This window comes from Fusarium oxysporum, chromosome VII, assembly GCF_013085055.1.
Source record: "Fusarium oxysporum Fo47 chromosome VII, complete sequence".
NCBI lineage: Eukaryota > Fungi > Ascomycota > Sordariomycetes > Hypocreales > Nectriaceae > Fusarium > Fusarium oxysporum.
Genome location: NC_072846.1, coordinates 456479 through 473291, shown reverse-complemented (window position 1 = coordinate 473291; position 16813 = coordinate 456479). Strand labels below are relative to the sequence as shown.

The window sequence follows — 16813 nt, the reverse complement described above, 5'->3', positions numbered from 1 at the left end:
TGAGCATTGGTTGGGTGTGGCGGTCAATACATAGGCACCTAGGTGCCCATATAAAATTGCGCACCCACTACTGATAAGAAAAAGAAAAGAAAAGAGAAAAAAAAACCATGCTTCGGTTGGATCGCTATTGCTGCGTAATCCTGAAGTTGCTTATCGTTCATGAGGCTCTCGTGTACCGTATCCTGCTTTCTCACATTCAGTTGAATCACCTGGAGCGACCTACTCATGCCGCCTGGGGTGAAGTTCCAGGCAATCTCTACTGAATGACTCATGCGGACGGCTGCAGAGAGCGCACTTGGGTATCTGTGCCTGGCACTCACTGTGATGGTGGCTCTCGGCGGCGCATCTTGCACATACTTGATTCTTGCTGCACGAGAATGCTTTGTGACCGAGCCCTTGGCAGTTATAGCGTTGTTCCGGTCCAGTGATCTGCTCGAATACACTCGTATGTGTCGATTCACCTGCGGCGAGAAAGTAGTGTTCCTGTAGTAGTCTCTTGGCATCGTTGTTTTTAGTGAGGTACACCACCATAGACCCATATGTCTTAGGGCTGACCTTTCGGCTCAGCCAGGCCACTTTGGCAATCTGGTCTCCGTTCTCATGGCTCAAGGTTTCCATTGCTCTGGGGAGAACATTAAGTTCCTGGTCAAAGACGGCCGTACGATTCATGCTATCAACTTTGATAGGATATAATTGGTCTCGAAGGACTCTTGCACCTGGATCCTTTTGGTTTCGAGGATGGTTTTGATCTTTTGTATTTCTTCTTCGTACCTACCAATGATCCTGAGGCGGTTGGTATTCCGTCCATCTCTGATCACTGCGACGCATCGCCAGTGAGATTGGTCACTCGACTTTCGCATGTCCTGCTCAACTGTCTTGTGGATAATCGTCGGTGTAGCTTCTCCAATGTGGTCTTCAGGAACTCTGGACGTATCCACTGTGCAGAACACCGGTTCCGGAGTTGCGGATCGGGCCGCAGATGAAGATTGGCTGGACATGCTAGTGAGTGTCATCTTGGCTGCGTCTACATACGATTAAACCGACGACCGTGGTGTTTCAGTCTTGTTCAGCATGTCTAGCTGTAGTCGAGTCTGCTCCAGCTCGCCACAAGCCTGGATAAGCTGGTCTCGGACTTGCGATAATGCTTGTGCCGTCTGAGCCGTGGCCCTGGTGACTTCCTCGGCCATACGATCTCTGAGTTTAGTGAACTCGAGCTGAAACTCAGCCTTCATCGCTTCGATTTTCATGTTGAAGTCCTGCCCCAGGAGTTGCTTCAGGCTCTGGACTGCCTCGACCACGCCCCCGGATGACTTAGGGGCAGTCTGCTTCCGAGCTCGGTTTTGTCCTGGAACTCCCTCGCTAGTCCCACCTTCTTCCTGCCAACCCATATCGCCATTTTGCTGCTGCATCTCCAACAGCTTCGTCGTCCTGGCCATCTTTCGCTGGGGACGATGATATCCACCGCCCGACGCATCCGGCTCTTGTCCCATGACGATAATGGCGTCTGATACGGGGTTCGCAACACCAGACATCCGCTAAAGGCCTGAATCGCCGCCAAGCGATTACCGGGACTTTCAAAAGTTACAAAAAAGGATAACAAAAGTATTCAAGAAGTATCGAGTCTCCCCCGTCGAGGGTCAAGTGCGAATCAATCGCTCGTTTTATTTATATTTATAATTGGATGGAGAAAAAGGCACATAATCTTGTCTTATCTCATCTCGTCATCCACGTCATAGGCTGAAGGAAGGGGTAATGAAGGAAAACAGATGTATCAAGCCCGATCGTTCCAAATTCAAGATTTTGCTCCCTCACCCGCCTCCTTCAGGTAGAATATTCCCTAGGCTCCTTAGAACCTCGATGACTGGCATGTCCCTTGTTCCTGCGCTCGCCTTCTCCCGCTCCTCACGTTGTCGAAGTCGTAGGGCGCTAACACTAAGGACCTTATCCGCTTCTTTGCCTGCAATTAGAACCCGCTGCTCGAGCTTGTGAACGTTGTCGGCAAGTTGGTCGATCTGAAACTCGAGTGACGACTGAATAGTCCGCAACCTTGATTCTGTCTGAGACCGAACAGCGTCGAATGATGCTGTCTCGTCTGCCAGGAATCCTCTGATCTTGCCTTCGTATGGATCTAACAGATCAAAGTCTGGTAGAACAATAGACCCAGTCTCGCCTTCGGAGAAGAGAGGCGGTTGCTCAGGGGGTGGTTTTCGTATTGCTTGCCATGCCTTCTTCTCATCTTGTAATCTTTTGATGTTGATTTCCAGTTGGGCCAGTTTCTCGTCCAACTCCATGTTTCTGGGGTTGGGCCTCAACACTACAGGCGCATTTGGCCCGTCATCCTCTCGACTAAACCAGTCTGAGAATTCAGATCGAGCCGCAAAGTCTTTTAGCAGTTGATCTTGAATAGCACGAGCACCAAGAATAGCATTAGAACTCGGTGTGCCACGAGGAGGCTTCCCTGCCAGAGCGCGCTCGCCACACCAGGTCAACAGTTGTTTCATACGCCGAGGCTCTGTCAAGCCTTCGGCTTCAATGTGTTTGTAAAAATCCGCCGGGTTGACCTCCCGGTGGGGTATTGCTGTTTGGCCGCTCTCGATCAAAGAGCTCGCCCTTCTTCCACGGTTGTCCAAACTGCTCCGCCTGTTGCTATTGCCCCCCTTCTTCCGCATCTCCTTGTTTCTGTTAATGATGGGCGTATCGCTCATAGGCAGAGCAATTGTGGCCGACTGCACAGGGGGTTCGCGTTGCAGCGAGTTATCCCAGTCCGGAGGCGGTCTAGTAGGTTTTTCGCGGGATCCATGTTTCTTAGGCGCTCCATTGACATGGGAAGCTGGTGCTGCTTCAGGTACTGTTTCTGGTTGGGGTTCAGGCTTGGGTTCTGGTATGGATGCTGGTGCTAGTTGAGAGGCTTCTTCCTCCTGTGCTTCCCCAGATCGTTGCGTGCTCCTCCTGGTTGATGGTCTCTTAGGGACCTTGATTTCTCGCTCATCCGACGCGTCAACACTCGCTTTTCGTCTGCTGCTGTTCCTCGTCGCGGGCTTTATCGCCACGTTCGTTTCTTTCTCAGGCGGCACTTCCTCCACAATCGTTCCATTAGTCGTTGGTGCCTTAGCAGCGCGTTGCTTCGCCACAGGTCGTCCCTTTGCAGACTTTTTCACTGGCTCCGCCTTTGGCTCTGGCACTGCTTCCGGCTTCGGTTCATCTGTCATGTCCGTCTTAATTCTCTTCGATTTTCGCATAAATGCGAAGTCATCGTCGTGCTCATAATCTGTCGCCGCCGCTGCAGCGAGACGCTTGCTCAACCGTCGCCCGTGCTCGTTGCTCATGCTAATTACTCGAAGCGGCCGCCGAGTCGTCACCAGAGTCGTCATGGGTGGCGCATTCGGGACCGTTGACGATGTGCTTTTAGATTCCCGGGTTCATGATGCTAAGAAGTTATCGGTGCGGTGCGGTACAATCGATGGTGGAGGCGCTGAAACTGTGGCGCAGGGTCAAAGAGGGGCGTCGCGTCGTGATTTACGTGTTCTCAATAATTAATAATAATAAAAATGCTGCACAAAATGCCCAAATGCCGTCGCAATGCAATTCGTGATGTCGGTCAGTTTGCGGCTTCGTAGATGGAGGTTTGCGGTTCGCAACGTGATTCGCGAACCGTCTAGTTGCGTGGACGGCTTGCATATTTTGGAGACAGCAGTATCCCTTTGGGTGGCATAAGACTCAGATGGCGGACCGAGCCCCATACTGACGTTGTCATCTACGTAGTACGGGCGGGGCTCAATGAACGAATGAATGAAGTTTATTCCACCCCGGGAGGATTAACCTCATAGGGTCAAGTACGCTAGGCTATTTACAGTTCTAAGCTTTTTTTGCTCGTGTCTCCTAGAAGCCCCACGCTCTTCCTCATCCGCTGATATGTCGAGCCTCGCTTGACTGTGTGACAGGCCTGCTTGAAGGCCGATTTCTCCAAGTGTTCAGCATCCTATCTTCAGCAGCTGAAGTATAGTCTGCCAGCTTGAGGCTGGCGGGGCCCAACAGGCACACGGGTACCCATGGGCATTATGTAAGCGTATCCTTTGTGTAGACCGGATCAATGGGGAGGAATCGCAAGTAGCTTAGCGTACCAACTGGCCCTATGAGATTCGTTCTCCCGGGCGTTATAAACTCTATCTATCTATTATTGGGCCCCTTGGGGTTCCGGTATCTTAGTTATCTGAAGGTGGGGTATAGAGTTTCCTGCCACAATAATTAGGCGCTCGCGATCCAGTCTACAACCTCTTATCAACCTCAGTTCGTATCACGTTATGGTTACTTTACCCCATCTCCCGATCCAAAGTCGCCAATCTTATTTCAGAAGGACTTCGACCTAGAGACTGGCATTCTCTCCGTCAAACGGTTGAGGTTTTCATGGGGCCAGTGATTGCTCCACTTTCAACTTATCTCAAACCTTCGGCCATGACCCCTCTCTTGCGGGAATTTGCCGCATAAAGTCTTCGCTTAATCGACCCAAAGTTATCTAACTATTGATTGTCAGCTCGGGCATGATGGCTATAGAGAAACCTAAAGGCACTGCGGCGGGCACGACAGTCTTGCACCACAAATCTAATAAATCCAAATCCAAACGCCCTAGAGGTCCCTCCGCCACTTCCGATGTCCCAAAAATTCAGTTGAGGGACGAGACATTCCGCATCGGCTATACAGAGCTTTTAGACCCCCTCTATATCTATTTCGACAAACGCGGCAAGCCTACCTTAATGAATTCCCACAGAAAACAAGTCACGTTCGATGCAGTGAGACTGTCGAAACGATATCTCGGCGCTAAGAACATGCGAGCGCTTGTGGCTGGAGTGAAGGCTAGTGTGGCGGAAAAAGCGGCCCTTTCAGGCGAGATTTAGACGAGTTGGGTGGCTCCTACCCATTCTTTTGACTTTGAAATATTCGTACGTGTCATGGGAATTGGGTTATTGAAGTCCTTTTTTTTTTTTTTTTTTTTTTTTTTTTTGCGTCGATGAAAGGGGTAAATGCCTGTTGAAAAAACTTGATTTATTGCCAGGCCCTCTAAGGATGAGATGATGGTGGTCAAGCAAGTCCTGCGCAACAAGTCCAAGATGACCAGGCTGGCGATCAATTCAATTCCATCAATTTCGTCCTCGCGTGGCGTTGCGTTGACAGCTTACTCAGCATTTGGCCAGTGGAGTTGAACCACTGCACCTCCACATTGAATTGATGGCCTTGGATTGAAGATGTTGAACATCACACGCGCGTCGAGTCCCCCAATGCTCACTTCCCAGCGTCTAGGTCATCCTCCTCTACCTCCCATATAACACTATCTCCAACCTCTTCAACCCAATCAGCGTGCACGGATAAAAAGGATGTCGAATAAAGCTTCTGGAGAGTATTGACCAATCCTTAGTCAGCAACCCCGGCGCGTAATAATTTTAATCCTGCGTAAACACATTATTCGTCACTTCTTGAACGACCCATGTGTCAGCGTCCACGGCGCGCTTTCATCTAAATAAGCTGATGGCCACGTGCCATACATAAAGCAGCGCCTCCAATTCCGTTAAGCCAGCGATTCCGCTTAGTTAGCTTCCAGCATGTTAACTCCTTACGTTCCTCCCGACGACGGAACGACCACCCAACACGACGGTACAGACTCCTTAGCCATAAAAAATACGCTACTTCGTCGCTTGCTGACCCGCATCGCTCTCAAAACTACCGCGCGCTTGTACGAACACAATGGACCTTGTATTCCCATTTCCAAACACCTCATCGTCAAGACGGGGCCATTTGTCCATCTCACCGAAGCAGCAACTATGAGTTTCGTCGCCGCCACTACTTCCATCCCTGTCCCGGCTGTCCACTGCTCATTCATCCACAAGAATCGACCCTTTATCGTTATGGAGCGCATTCAAGGAAATTCCCTCGCAGAAGCCTGGCCAACATTGTCCGATGCCGACCTGGACAACATTTTCGCACAGCTTCGGCAAATGTTCCAGGAACTGAGGGCTCTTCCGCCACCTCCTGGCACAGGAGTAGAAAGCTGTCGAGGCGGTTCGTTGCGCGATTCCCGCATACCACGGTCAAGACCCAGATTCGGGCCGTTCAAGTGTGTCCAAGATTTCCATCGATGGTTACGTGAAGATCTCAGGCCAGAAGAACAGCCGGACCACATGCATGATCAAGAATGGAAGCAAATAAAAGAAATGGTGAGCAAACAGGACGGCCCGTGGCCACCGCCGGTGTTTACTCATGGAGATCTAAATCCCTTCAACATTTTAGTTCGCGGTGGTTATGTCGTCGGTATCATTGACTGGGAGTTTGCGGGTTGGTACCCTTGTTACTGGGAATACACTTCTGCATGGTGTTGGAACCATACTCGGCAAGCATGGCAAGGTTTTATTGCTCAGTTTCTTGATCCCTACCCTGCCGAGCTTGAAATGGAGAAGACACGCCAAAGATGGTGGGGAGATATCTGAAGTCTTGCCAAATACAGTTCTAATACCCTGTCTGAAACACAATCCTACCAGATGCACGAACGAAACAGAAACAAATATCAACCAGAAACGGATCCTGCTAGCTAAGGTACCACCTCCTTCCCTTGGAGCATATCATATGTCGGCTTCGGCAACGCCATGTCCGCAGCATTGAGATATCTTCCAGCTGCGGTTTTACTCGCGACATATTCGCGAGCAACCGCCTCGATCTTTTTCCAATCCAGTTCCGCGGTCCCAGTAGCCATGCCGTCTTGAGCTATCCGGGACAAAGCTTGGGCGACCCATGTTCGGCAACGCCAGTTAGGGTCGTTTTGGACAACGGGTGTGTTCCGAATAAGTTCGACCAGCCGGTCTTCGTCTTCGATCTTGGCAATGACAATACGAGCGAGGAGATTGTTGGTACTCCGCGAATATGAATGCTGCGGAACTCATTAACCAACTAACCAATACTTCGACTGTCGGTAATCGAGAGATAGGTGCTTACCTCAGCTTTTTGCTTGTCAAAAAAGTCCGAAAGCACGCGGGCCAGGAACAACAATACTCCCCATTGGGCCCCCTGACATGCCTTATACGTTTGCTCGGAGTGACTGCGTGGGTCGGCAAATGTTGTTCTAGAGTTTGAGTAGACTCTATATCACACCTCGATAGTTCAATGGCGTTGATAACATGTCCGGGACTCTTCGCTTTGACTTCAACGGGGACATTTTCGCAATCCTTCGTAAGCATCCTTCATTCATCGTCTTCCTGACTGTTAGCATGCGAGCTACGAGAAGACTATGCCTTCAAGCAACTAGAAGGGTTGGCGGTGACAGTTTCGGTGGAAGCCGTGGCGTGTAGGAGAGCCGGGTTGACTGTATGGCCTAGGGAGATCGAGTTGACAGTGATAAGGTCCCCATATTGTGGCATCCCAGGTGCCTCGGTTACAATCCCTCCGGTGTTGTTCAGGAGAGTTGGGTTCAAGGCATGCGGCCTAAAAGCCGTTTCTGGTACTAGCTCCATAATTGAGGGGTGTCTGGGAACTCATCAGCTAATGTATTTGATTCAAAGCAGCAAAAAGCGATGCCTTCTCCACATTTCATGGTTGTTCATGGTTGCCGTGTGTACCTAGTTGTAAGCTCAGTGTTTAAGCGCAAGCGACGAACTTCAAAAGCGCAAGACGTGCCCTTTGGACTTTTTGGCTAAAAGTAATCCGGAGCAGCAGTGCGGGGGGCATGTGAAGATAGTTATACTTCCAGGGTCAGGGTATCATTGACGCGGGGGGAAGGGTATGTAAGCCACCACTCGAATGACGCAACTGTGTCCCGGCGGCGCGGCTTAGCTTCCCGAATTAGCTTTTTAGTGAGCATCTGTTGTCAAGAGTCTTCCTGAATGATTGCTGCATCTTATCAACTTCTTGTGGTAAATACGGTCGACGTTTACTACTCGAGTGGATATGGAAGTTCATACTAACCTGGTATCCGAAGCTGGTGTTAGCAAATCGGGGCTTTCTGGTGCCTTCAATAGCTCCTGGTTAATCGGACGAGGAATACCGATGCGGTGGCAAAAGTCTTTTTCGGCCAAAGCTGACTTTAGTTCCCCAGCCATATTACTCACGATTGTGTCATAGGGCATCACCGATGATGATGCCGGCCTAGTACGAAGTATTGAAGAGTTAGACTTGATTATTCATTTGCCTTAGTAACCCTGGCAGAAAACTGCTTAACTATCTTTACTCCAGGCGTTTGATCACCATAGCTCGGCTAATGCTACATCAAGCTACCAGGCAGGAGTTCTCCCATGATAGCATCATCACGCATCATCAAGAATGGCGGTAGTCCAGACTTCGGAGTTCCAATACTATGCTGGTCTCGATCCCTTACAGCGTAGACTTCTCTACGAGCCAATCGTTCTCGAATATGCAATGATTCAAAGCTGCAACCTGACCCGAGAAGAACCAGAAAGCCACGCGACGGTCGACTTTGACTACCTACAATCAGACTCCGTAGCCTTTCGCGTGCTCGTAAATAAGCTCGCCCAGGTCTGTGACAATGAACGAGGCGGGAATTCAGTCACCGCCCTGACGATCCTCGAAGGGACGAATGGGCCCGAATTCGTGTTTGCAGCGAGCAGGAAGGACGAAGAGGAGACTAGGGCAACCGCGAGATTCGTAACGAACTTACTACAGTTGGCCGGGCAGAACCCCCAAAATCTTAGCTCCGATGCCCTCGAGAAGAGAGTACTCTGGATGATATTAGCTTTCAACATGCCCCGAATTACCGAATACAAAGACAAACTCGATAAGGCTTTAGGCCTTTGTCTGGAAGATCACGAACGGCGACAGTCCGAAGACGGTATGACATAGCATATAGCAACGCCCACTACATGACACTGACTCCAACGATGAACAGAGGCCTTGAAGAGTGAGCTTCAAAAGCTCAGAGAGAAATGCAACTTCTCGGTCAACAACATACGCGAGCAGGAGGAAATCAAGTGCAAGTCTCCCTCCTTCTGTCGACGTACTTTATACATACCGAGACTAACTTTACCCCAGCACTGAGAGATTGTGAAAGGCTGATCAACCTGATCCATAATGCCCAGCTGGTGATGACAGGGATCAAGAAAGCCGTCAGGACGAAAGCCAGGGGCAGCGAGTTCCTCAGGTCTGGGCCGTGGTGTGAGCTAAAACATTATCTGGCCGTTGGCATTCCTACCGTCAAGCTGCGAACTTCATTGTTTGTGCAGCAGCAGCCTGGCCGCTATTATTTCAGGACTTCAAGATCACCTCACTACCGTCTAGTACTCGCATATCCAAGCCCATTGTACAGTCGGACCTGACAGCTGTTGCCATTGTTCAACACATGGAGGCTTTCGAGAAAGTAAAGATGCCAGAGCTTATGCAGGATGCAAAGGATCTCCGCAGGATGGGTCTGGATAAGGCTATCCAAATTCAACTCTTGAAGAGAACTTTCAGGCCAATCGTACACGCAGAAGTTCTCATTCATCACTACCTCACCAAGAACGGAATCATAAGGCCAAATAGATTTTGGCGGCAATGGCAATACATCGGCGCCAGCAAGCCAACCTGTCGCTTATGCCACTATTTCTTCAGCTCGCACTCACAGAGCCAGATACAAGTTCGGCCTTCACATCTGAATCTGTACCCAAATTGGCGTTTACCGGAAATCTCTGACGAGGACGATGCGGAAGCTCGAGAAGCTCACAGGAAGCTCTTGAAGAGCATCGCTGAAAAGGTGCGCAATGACGCGAAGCGGACTTTGCAGCAGAGGACCACCAAAAGCAAGCAACATGACTCAAATACCTACTCTGCTACACCGAGATACCTTGTGAAGAGATCAGAGTCAACAAACTCTGATGGTCCCGCCTATTGCGAGGTTGATCGCTGCAGTCGGTGAGGGAGTCAGCCTGTGGTCGCCTTGAGATGGAGTCTCTTGTACTGCTCAGTCATTAAATACACAATAAACTCAGCGGCTACGCAGAAATCTTCCTTTGTCATCACACTTACTTGGCATACACGTATTAAGGAAGTGGCCCTATCTTCACCCAAATCCTTAACAAGTGCAATATTTATCGTTTTTGTTGGAATGATTCTTAGTCTCGACTCGGTCGTACTTGTTAATACCATTCCTTGTTAGCTCCATCACCATCGTCATCTTTATGTTCATACTTATCTCTATTACTACAGTAGCTAGGCTTATCCTTAGCTTCCTTATGTCCTTTATCCAGATACCAGTTAGAGCTCACAGCCTCGCGTTGTAGAAGAGCAACCAGATATAGTATATGACACATCATGATGGTTTCATCGCGTCCGAGTCGTAAGTTGTATATATCTTGCTGCCGATGTGTTTCAAAATGTTGAACTCTAAATACATAACAAATGAACCTTTTCCATACATCAACATATCTTTTCGGGCGGTTCACAACTTTGAATTCATGGGGCCAAAAGTCATCTTTCTAGTAGGTATTCAACCAGCATCGAGATCTGTATGAAGTCTTGGCCAACTTGAACGTGGCTCGATCAACCATGAGGTCGACACCACGGAGTATAACTCGAAGCTGGGCTTCTACGGCAGCTGGACTTCGGAGTGCTGTATCATGCCATTGGCCCAACAGATAATCTTCGTTCCATGCTGGCTTGGACTTCCTTGCCGTGGCCGCAATGATCCCAAGCGGTCGGTTGTGAAATAAGCGAGGGCATCCTGTGTGCTGTAGCCATGGAGTTGTTTCATTCTGCTCGACATCATGACCATCAGCCTGGTGGTCACGGAGCTTTGGAGGCCACATGTTTAAAGATAGTCAGGGTAGTCAATACTTCATGGTAAAAGAAGACGATTGACAAGATCAAGAGTCAATTAAGGAGGGAGAAATCTTGGTTGCAAACATACTGGCGTCGGTAGAGCCCTTGCTAGATTACTACGACGCGGTCACGAAACACGCGCGGTCAAGATATTAATTTACACGTAGGCGCTCAGGAGGTAATATCGCTTTGCGCCACCAAAGTAAAGCTATCTGCGAAGGTTACGACGAAGGAACGAACCAGCCAATGAGAAGGTTTATCAGGCACTTTTAATTAAAAAAACGGGTGGGGGATTGAAAACATTGTCCCTCTTTCAGTGAAAGAGGAACTAGCAGGGGTATAAGCCAATGAGAGATGTAGAATTTCCTCTTTCAGTGAAATTGGGACGAACAATAAGGATGTAGAAAGTCATCACTCGGCCGACTTTGAAGTATATTGCGAGGAAAAGAAGATTATCCCGCTCTGTATGCCTCCTCATTCCTCTCACCTACTCCAGCCCCTTGACATCGGGTGCTTTGGGCCGCTGAAAAAGGCCTATGGTCGAGAAATAGAGCATCTAATAAGACGTCATATAACCCACATTACTAAGATCACGTTCTTTCCTGCCTTCTACGCCGCTCATCAAGCTACTATCACAGAAAGCAATATCAAGGGAGGTTTTAGGGGGGCCGGGCTTGTTCCCTTTGACCCGGAAAGTGTGATTTCGAGGCTTGATGTGCAGCTACGGACCCTAACGCCTCCTGGAGAGGATACCAGCCGGGCTCAACCTTGGACCCCAAAGACACCAAGGACTGCCAATGAGGCTAATTCTCATTCGGAATACCTTGAGAGACGAATCAGAAGACATCATAATAGCTCTCCAGAGTCAATCCTTGAAGCTCTTCAGTCTCTTACTAAGTCAGTAATGAGAAATATACATAAGACTGCTCTACTAGAGGCTGAGAACCGAGACCTTCGAGAGGCAAATACAGCACTTAGCCAGAATAAAAGGAAGAAAAGAACCCGGCTACAAGATAGCGGCAAGATGACTGTAGGGAATGGTCAGAGTCAAATTGATCAGATTGATGTAGATACACAGGTAGTGGCCGAATCATCGAGAAGTGGTGGTCGCGGAAGGTCGGAAGGACCGAAGGTTCGGCACTGTAGGACTTGCGGGAAGGCCGGGCATAATGCAAGGACTTGTCAAGAGGCAATTATAGTTATTGAGGAAGAGGATAGTAATTAGTTTTAATTGATCTGATAGGTTGTGGTGTTTTTATTACTGATTAAATTGGAAAGGTTAAGATTTTTGGTCGGGTTGCTTATCAAATACGTTATTCCTTACTACCTTATTGCTATTTTCCCTATTTTTATAGCATTTTTCTATATTCTCTTAGACCTCCTTTTTCTTATTTTCTTACTTCCTTTTTATATTTCTTTAAACCTATCTATTCTTACTATATAAAAGAATATTACTTAAGCAGATTAACTTAAATAGTTTAATTTAACCCTATTAAGCGACCGGGCACAAGCGACAGCAAATCGTCACAAGAGCGAATAAAGCTGTACACGGAGAAACGGAAAATTCTCGCCAAAGAGCTGCGAGACTGCCAAAAGCGCCAACCGGTCAAGCACGATGATACGCTAGGATACCACAAGGCAATATTCGACCGTGCCTGGTTCATGATGCTGGAAAGAGACCGTCTGGCGCAAAATCTCTTCGAGATTGATACACTGCGAAGCCCCATAGGTCTCGCAGTGCTCCGCGACATGCTGGATCTTTATCAGAAGAGCTCTAACGTGGAGTACCGGCCAGGATTGGAGCCGGACAAGTGCCCTTGCGGAAAAGGCAATGGCAGCTCTTACGATTGGCGACACGTGAACACATGCTTCAAGGCAGCCATGGCAAAGGTATATGGCTTTGCAGAGCTGTGCTTTCTGTGTAACGAGTGGTTTCATTGCACCGAGGCCTGGGATGCCGATTGTCAACACCACATGGATCACCTGGATCGCCTCCCGGTTTGGTGCGATCCTCTCACTTATGGCGGCGTCCTCGCCAGAGCTGGTTACTGCCCGTTCTGCCTCGGGGACAGAAACTTGCCGGTCTCAGTGCGAATGCATCAGTTCAAGATACCGTGGACGTGGCTCGACCACATCCAAACTTACATCAGGACACTGGAAGGTGGGTATATGCCTGTACACTGCCCAATCCTGCATCCCACTTGCCTCGGAGTGTTTCAGTCGATACAGGAACCGCAATGTCATCTGCAAGACGCTTTTGGTGTCGAGCGGAATAGGGATTCCACGAAGATAAAGAGACCAAGGTATGAGAGTGACGATATTCCGCCTCCGAAAAGGAAGAGACCGCAACGATGCCGAGACGATCTTGAAGAAGACGACATAATGGCTTTGGCGAACACTCAATACAGGTTCACTAATGTTACCATGGACAGCCTAAACAGAGAGAAGCAGCTGCCTCGAATATCCCCAGACCATTCTCAGAGTTCCACTCCTTCCTGGGGCTCAAATGCTATACCTGCCGATGATGAACCACTGTCTGGTTATAGCACTCCGTTATCATCTATCGTGTCTGAGGAAGTGATTGACCCGACCATGTTCGTAACGGAGTCACGGCCAGATGACAAGCCTATGGTCTCCACAGCTACTAAGCCTCCATCGGAAGCAATGCAGGTCGTTTTCAATGACACTCAAAGTGCGTCACCTTCTTGAAACTAATATATTGGCTGATTTTGACTGGTGTTACTGGTATTCCCAACGACTCCATGCAAAAAGCGGATGAGCCAAGAACATCATGCCACTTGGATATTGACGTGCAATTTCAGAGTGCACCAGATACTCAGGCCATTGGAGGACCCGAGGCCGAAGCTGACCCAGATCCTACTGTCGCCAACAAAAACCTCATCCGTGGAGTCTCATCGCAAGGCAATGATGAAGCACGTTATGACACTCCTCTTGCCCTAGACCAGGAGGGTACCGAGTTTGAAACTAAGAATCTAGTCGCCAAGGGGCGCATTGGCAGGAGAGTGTGGTATAGAGTAAAGTGGAAGGGATACCCAGAAAGCGAAAATAGTTGGGTGAAGAAGAAGGATGTCGGCATGGGAGTTATAGCTGACTACGAGGCAAGGCACCCCCTGGGCCAGGGCGAATACAAATTTGAACGGTTGGTATCGAAGCGGGAGTTAGATGGAATCACGGTGTATGAGGCAAAGTGGGAAGGGCAAGTACACACTGAAAATGTTTGGGTGGGCAAGGGGGATGTTAGTGCCAAGGTCGTCGCAACATTCGAGGCTGAACTCTCGTGATACATATAATTCTAGACTTGGGTCTTATCTTATAGAATTTCCTACATCTGCTTCTATTAGGTTTCAGACGCAGAGTGAACGCCTCCGACATATTAAGGGCCTTAAGCTCGACCGGGAGGACGCGCAACTTAGACGCCTCTCCTTTCTGGATGGTCCCAATATCAGGGCGAAGGGTCTTAGTACCTAGACCTAGGAGATACTCCGTGTCCTCCTCGCCAAGATAAAAAAAACCAGACCGCCTGCACGGTGCTAATAGGGGCAACGAGAATTCCGCTGGCAATTAGCGAGCGCCTTAAGTTTAAAGATGAAAATCTAAGTCTTTCTGAATTTAAAAAAAATAGTCGAGGCCTTTATTCTTGTCCTTTAGAGCGCCGCAAGGTAAGGGGAGTAGAATATTTGTATAAAGACAGCTTTTTGGACCATTTATTAACGAAGCACTAAGGCTCCGTTGCAATGGTAATTGGAATAGTCTAATGACATAGCAGCAAATCTAATACATTTTGAAAACTTATCGACCAGTCGTACTGTAACAGCCACAGGTGTGTTTCTATATCTCTGCTCCACGCAAGGAGCTCCAGTCCTAAGCAGTACAAGACGACACTCCAATCTTTAAATCTGTCAGCATAGGTAGTACCTGCTCTAACCCTTGATGACACTTCGAAACACTGCTTCTGAGGTGTTCTACGTCAAGTTTATAGCCTTGAACCCAACCTTCCCCTCGGAAAATCTTATCTTGGCGCGAGTTGTTAGTGCTCTGGTAAAACAGAGGGGCTCTGTCATAGGCTAAGCACTTACAAAATCGACCATGGGATATACGTGTTGTGTATCGTTAGAATGAAATATTGCTTTGGCTATGGGAGGGCTTTCGATGTAAATGGCGGCCGCGTGATGCAAATAATTGACACTACTCGGCCACCTCGAAGTATGCCGATGTATCCAAGGCAGCAAATATTTTGTGGAGAAGAATCCGGGAGCTTTGCCATGCCATGGAGACATACGGTTCACGACACGGTGACGTCCCTCGGGAGCCGACTTCATCCGCACACCCCAAAGCCGGCTCCAAATCGGCAAATTCCTCTGCGACGTCCCAGCAAGCCCCTCCCTCAATGATTGAAGCTCGAGAAGAGACTTTCACGGATGTAGGAGATGCCTCTTACGAGACCGAACTAGGCTCGTTTGGCGTGAGCTTAGGCTTGGAGTTCTCGATAAATGGTGACAACAGCCCCCTGCAAGATGTTCAGGCATGGGGACCACCGGGGTGGCCTTCTAATTCCCACAGTTATCTGTTTCAGTGAGTAGCCCGTATTTGCAGATTGGGAGTTCTAGTCATGTTGTAAATGCTACACTCCTATGTTATTCCGAGACGTCAGCTGGCAGTTTCCTTTAAATATGAGTGCGCAATCGGCCTAGCTTCTCTTGAATCCCTTCCATCGCTCGAAGCCGTCTGTGAATATTCCCATCATATCCAACATCCTTCCAGCGCTCTGTCAGACGATGTCCTCGATGCTCTCGGGCCCGGTATGAAAAGCTGGAACAGGAGGGAAGATGATGGCGTTCGCGCGGCGAAGAGACAGCAAGTTCTCCAAGTGAGTTACGCTAAGGGGCGTTTCTCGGATGGCGAGAAGCAGTCGGCGATCCTCCTTAAGGGTGACATCGGCAGCTCTGGCGATCAGGTTATCGCAATAGCCAGATCGTATCGCCGCAAGGGTTTTCAAGCTACAGGGAACAATCATCATCCCGTCATGCTGAAATGATCCTGATGCGATAGGCGCTGAGAGGTCTTTTGCCGTATACGATCTGCTGGAAAGTGCTCGGATTTCGGCCTCAGTCATGGACGTTTCGTACTTCAACGTCGCCAACGCCCATTTGCTTATGATTAGATGAGTCTCGACGCCAAGATGGCGCAGAATGGTCAGGATGCGGATTGCGTAGACAGCTCCTGTTGCACCGGTAATCCCAACGACAATCCTCCAGCAATCGATGTTGGTAGTTTTGGCGAGTGGTGCAGAAGCGCTCCTTTTCTTCATTGGTCGGAGTGCCCCAGCAGTGTGAGAGCACAAGGTAGTCTTCCCCCCGAAGCCGCTTCTCAATGAGGGTCAATTTGGTGGGATCGCCAACAAATATAGCCCTCTTCAGCCAAAATAACTCCTTTCTTTGCGGCCGTTTGCATTGGGTGTGGTTTTGATCGCAGTCCCAAAGTCAATTGTGCAGCAGGAGGGAGTATGGACGACCGGTAGTAGAGTTGGAGGAGACAGTATCATGGGGAATTTTCTCCAGCAGTTCCTGGAAAGTTCCTTAGCGAATTCGTCGTCATCACTGCGAGTCCAAGTTGTCTTCAAAGAAGGGTCAAATTAACAGGACAACTATGACTATATGGCAGACGTCAACTTACCCGCTGCACCAACAAACACGCCAATATCAGCATCGCCACCTCGTCCATCTCGGAGGCGTCCACCTACCCACTACACACCAGTAGGCACACCAAAGTCAGCAATCATCACCATCTCCTCCATCTTATCCATCTCAGCAGCATCTACTTACCCACTACACAACAGCAAACACGCCAATATCAGCAATCATCACCATCTACAACTAAGGAAGGATGAAGAGCGCAGCTTGACGGCGATGCCCTCAAGCTGAAGGGACGTGTTAGATTGGATCATGTACAAAGCATCTGATCGGGTGGTCACGTAGTGACCTCCAGGGTTGAGACCGCCTATCAA

At 49.1% G+C, this 16813-nt stretch overlaps 10 protein-coding genes across 10 annotated transcripts; 6 read left to right on the top strand and 4 right to left on the bottom strand.

Moving 5' to 3' along the window:
• Positions 1–1707: 1707 nt before the first annotated feature.
• Positions 1708–2737, bottom strand: FOBCDRAFT_227284 (kinetochore-associated protein Dsn1/Mis13). The gene has a single exon (XM_054705375.2). The coding sequence runs from the start codon at positions 2703–2705 to the stop codon at positions 1809–1811; it is 897 nt and encodes a 298-aa protein (XP_054561350.2). The 5' UTR covers positions 2706–2737; the 3' UTR covers positions 1708–1808.
• Positions 2738–4283: 1546 nt separating this feature from the next.
• Positions 4284–4892, top strand: FOBCDRAFT_262539 (uncharacterized protein; the record flags this gene model as incomplete). Its single annotated transcript, XM_054705374.2, has 1 exon — positions 4284–4892. The coding sequence occupies exon 1, from the start codon at positions 4539–4541 to the stop codon at positions 4890–4892; it is 354 nt and encodes a 117-aa protein (XP_054561349.1). The 5' UTR covers positions 4284–4538.
• A 702-nt stretch (positions 4893–5594) lies between these two features.
• FOBCDRAFT_295597 (serine/threonine protein kinase) lies at positions 5595–6577 on the top strand (the record flags this gene model as incomplete). The annotated part of the gene is made up of 1 exon (XM_054705373.2): positions 5595–6577. One exon carries the CDS (start codon positions 5595–5597, stop codon positions 6474–6476), a length of 882 nt encoding a protein of 293 aa, XP_054561348.1. The 3' UTR covers positions 6477–6577.
• FOBCDRAFT_139602 (uncharacterized protein) lies at positions 6578–6901 on the bottom strand (the record flags this gene model as incomplete). The annotated part of the gene is made up of 1 exon (XM_054705372.2): positions 6578–6901. A coding segment is annotated over one exon (324 nt), but the record flags the coding sequence as incomplete, so codon positions are not given.
• Positions 6902–8298: 1397 nt separating this feature from the next.
• Positions 8299–9431, top strand: FOBCDRAFT_241540 (uncharacterized protein; the record flags this gene model as incomplete). The annotated part of the gene is made up of 5 exons (XM_059610366.1): positions 8299–8824; positions 8882–8989; positions 9025–9170; positions 9242–9322; positions 9363–9431. 5 exons carry the CDS (start codon positions 8299–8301, stop codon positions 9429–9431), a joined length of 930 nt encoding a protein of 309 aa, XP_059467449.1.
• Positions 9432–9439: 8 nt separating this feature from the next.
• On the top strand, positions 9440–9793 carry FOBCDRAFT_100486 (uncharacterized protein; the record flags this gene model as incomplete). Its single annotated transcript, XM_059607692.1, has 1 exon — positions 9440–9793. A coding segment is annotated over one exon (354 nt), but the record flags the coding sequence as incomplete, so codon positions are not given.
• A 652-nt stretch (positions 9794–10445) lies between these two features.
• FOBCDRAFT_276414 (uncharacterized protein) lies at positions 10446–10775 on the bottom strand (the record flags this gene model as incomplete). Its single annotated transcript, XM_031195466.2, has 1 exon — positions 10446–10775. The coding sequence occupies one exon, from the start codon at positions 10773–10775 to the stop codon at positions 10446–10448; it is 330 nt and encodes a 109-aa protein (XP_031028611.2).
• Positions 10776–12291: 1516 nt separating this feature from the next.
• FOBCDRAFT_94740 (uncharacterized protein) lies at positions 12292–13122 on the top strand (the record flags this gene model as incomplete). The annotated part of the gene is made up of 1 exon (XM_054705370.2): positions 12292–13122. A coding segment is annotated over one exon (831 nt), but the record flags the coding sequence as incomplete, so codon positions are not given.
• A 1882-nt stretch (positions 13123–15004) lies between these two features.
• FOBCDRAFT_139447 (uncharacterized protein) lies at positions 15005–15385 on the top strand (the record flags this gene model as incomplete). The annotated part of the gene is made up of 1 exon (XM_059608045.1): positions 15005–15385. A coding segment is annotated over one exon (381 nt), but the record flags the coding sequence as incomplete, so codon positions are not given.
• Positions 15386–15496: 111 nt separating this feature from the next.
• FOBCDRAFT_241539 (flavo protein) lies at positions 15497–16117 on the bottom strand (the record flags this gene model as incomplete). Its single annotated transcript, XM_031195463.3, has 2 exons — positions 15497–15523; positions 15584–16117. The coding sequence occupies 2 exons, from the start codon at positions 16115–16117 to the stop codon at positions 15497–15499; spliced, it is 561 nt and encodes a 186-aa protein (XP_031028608.3).
• Positions 16118–16813: the final 696 nt, after the last annotated feature.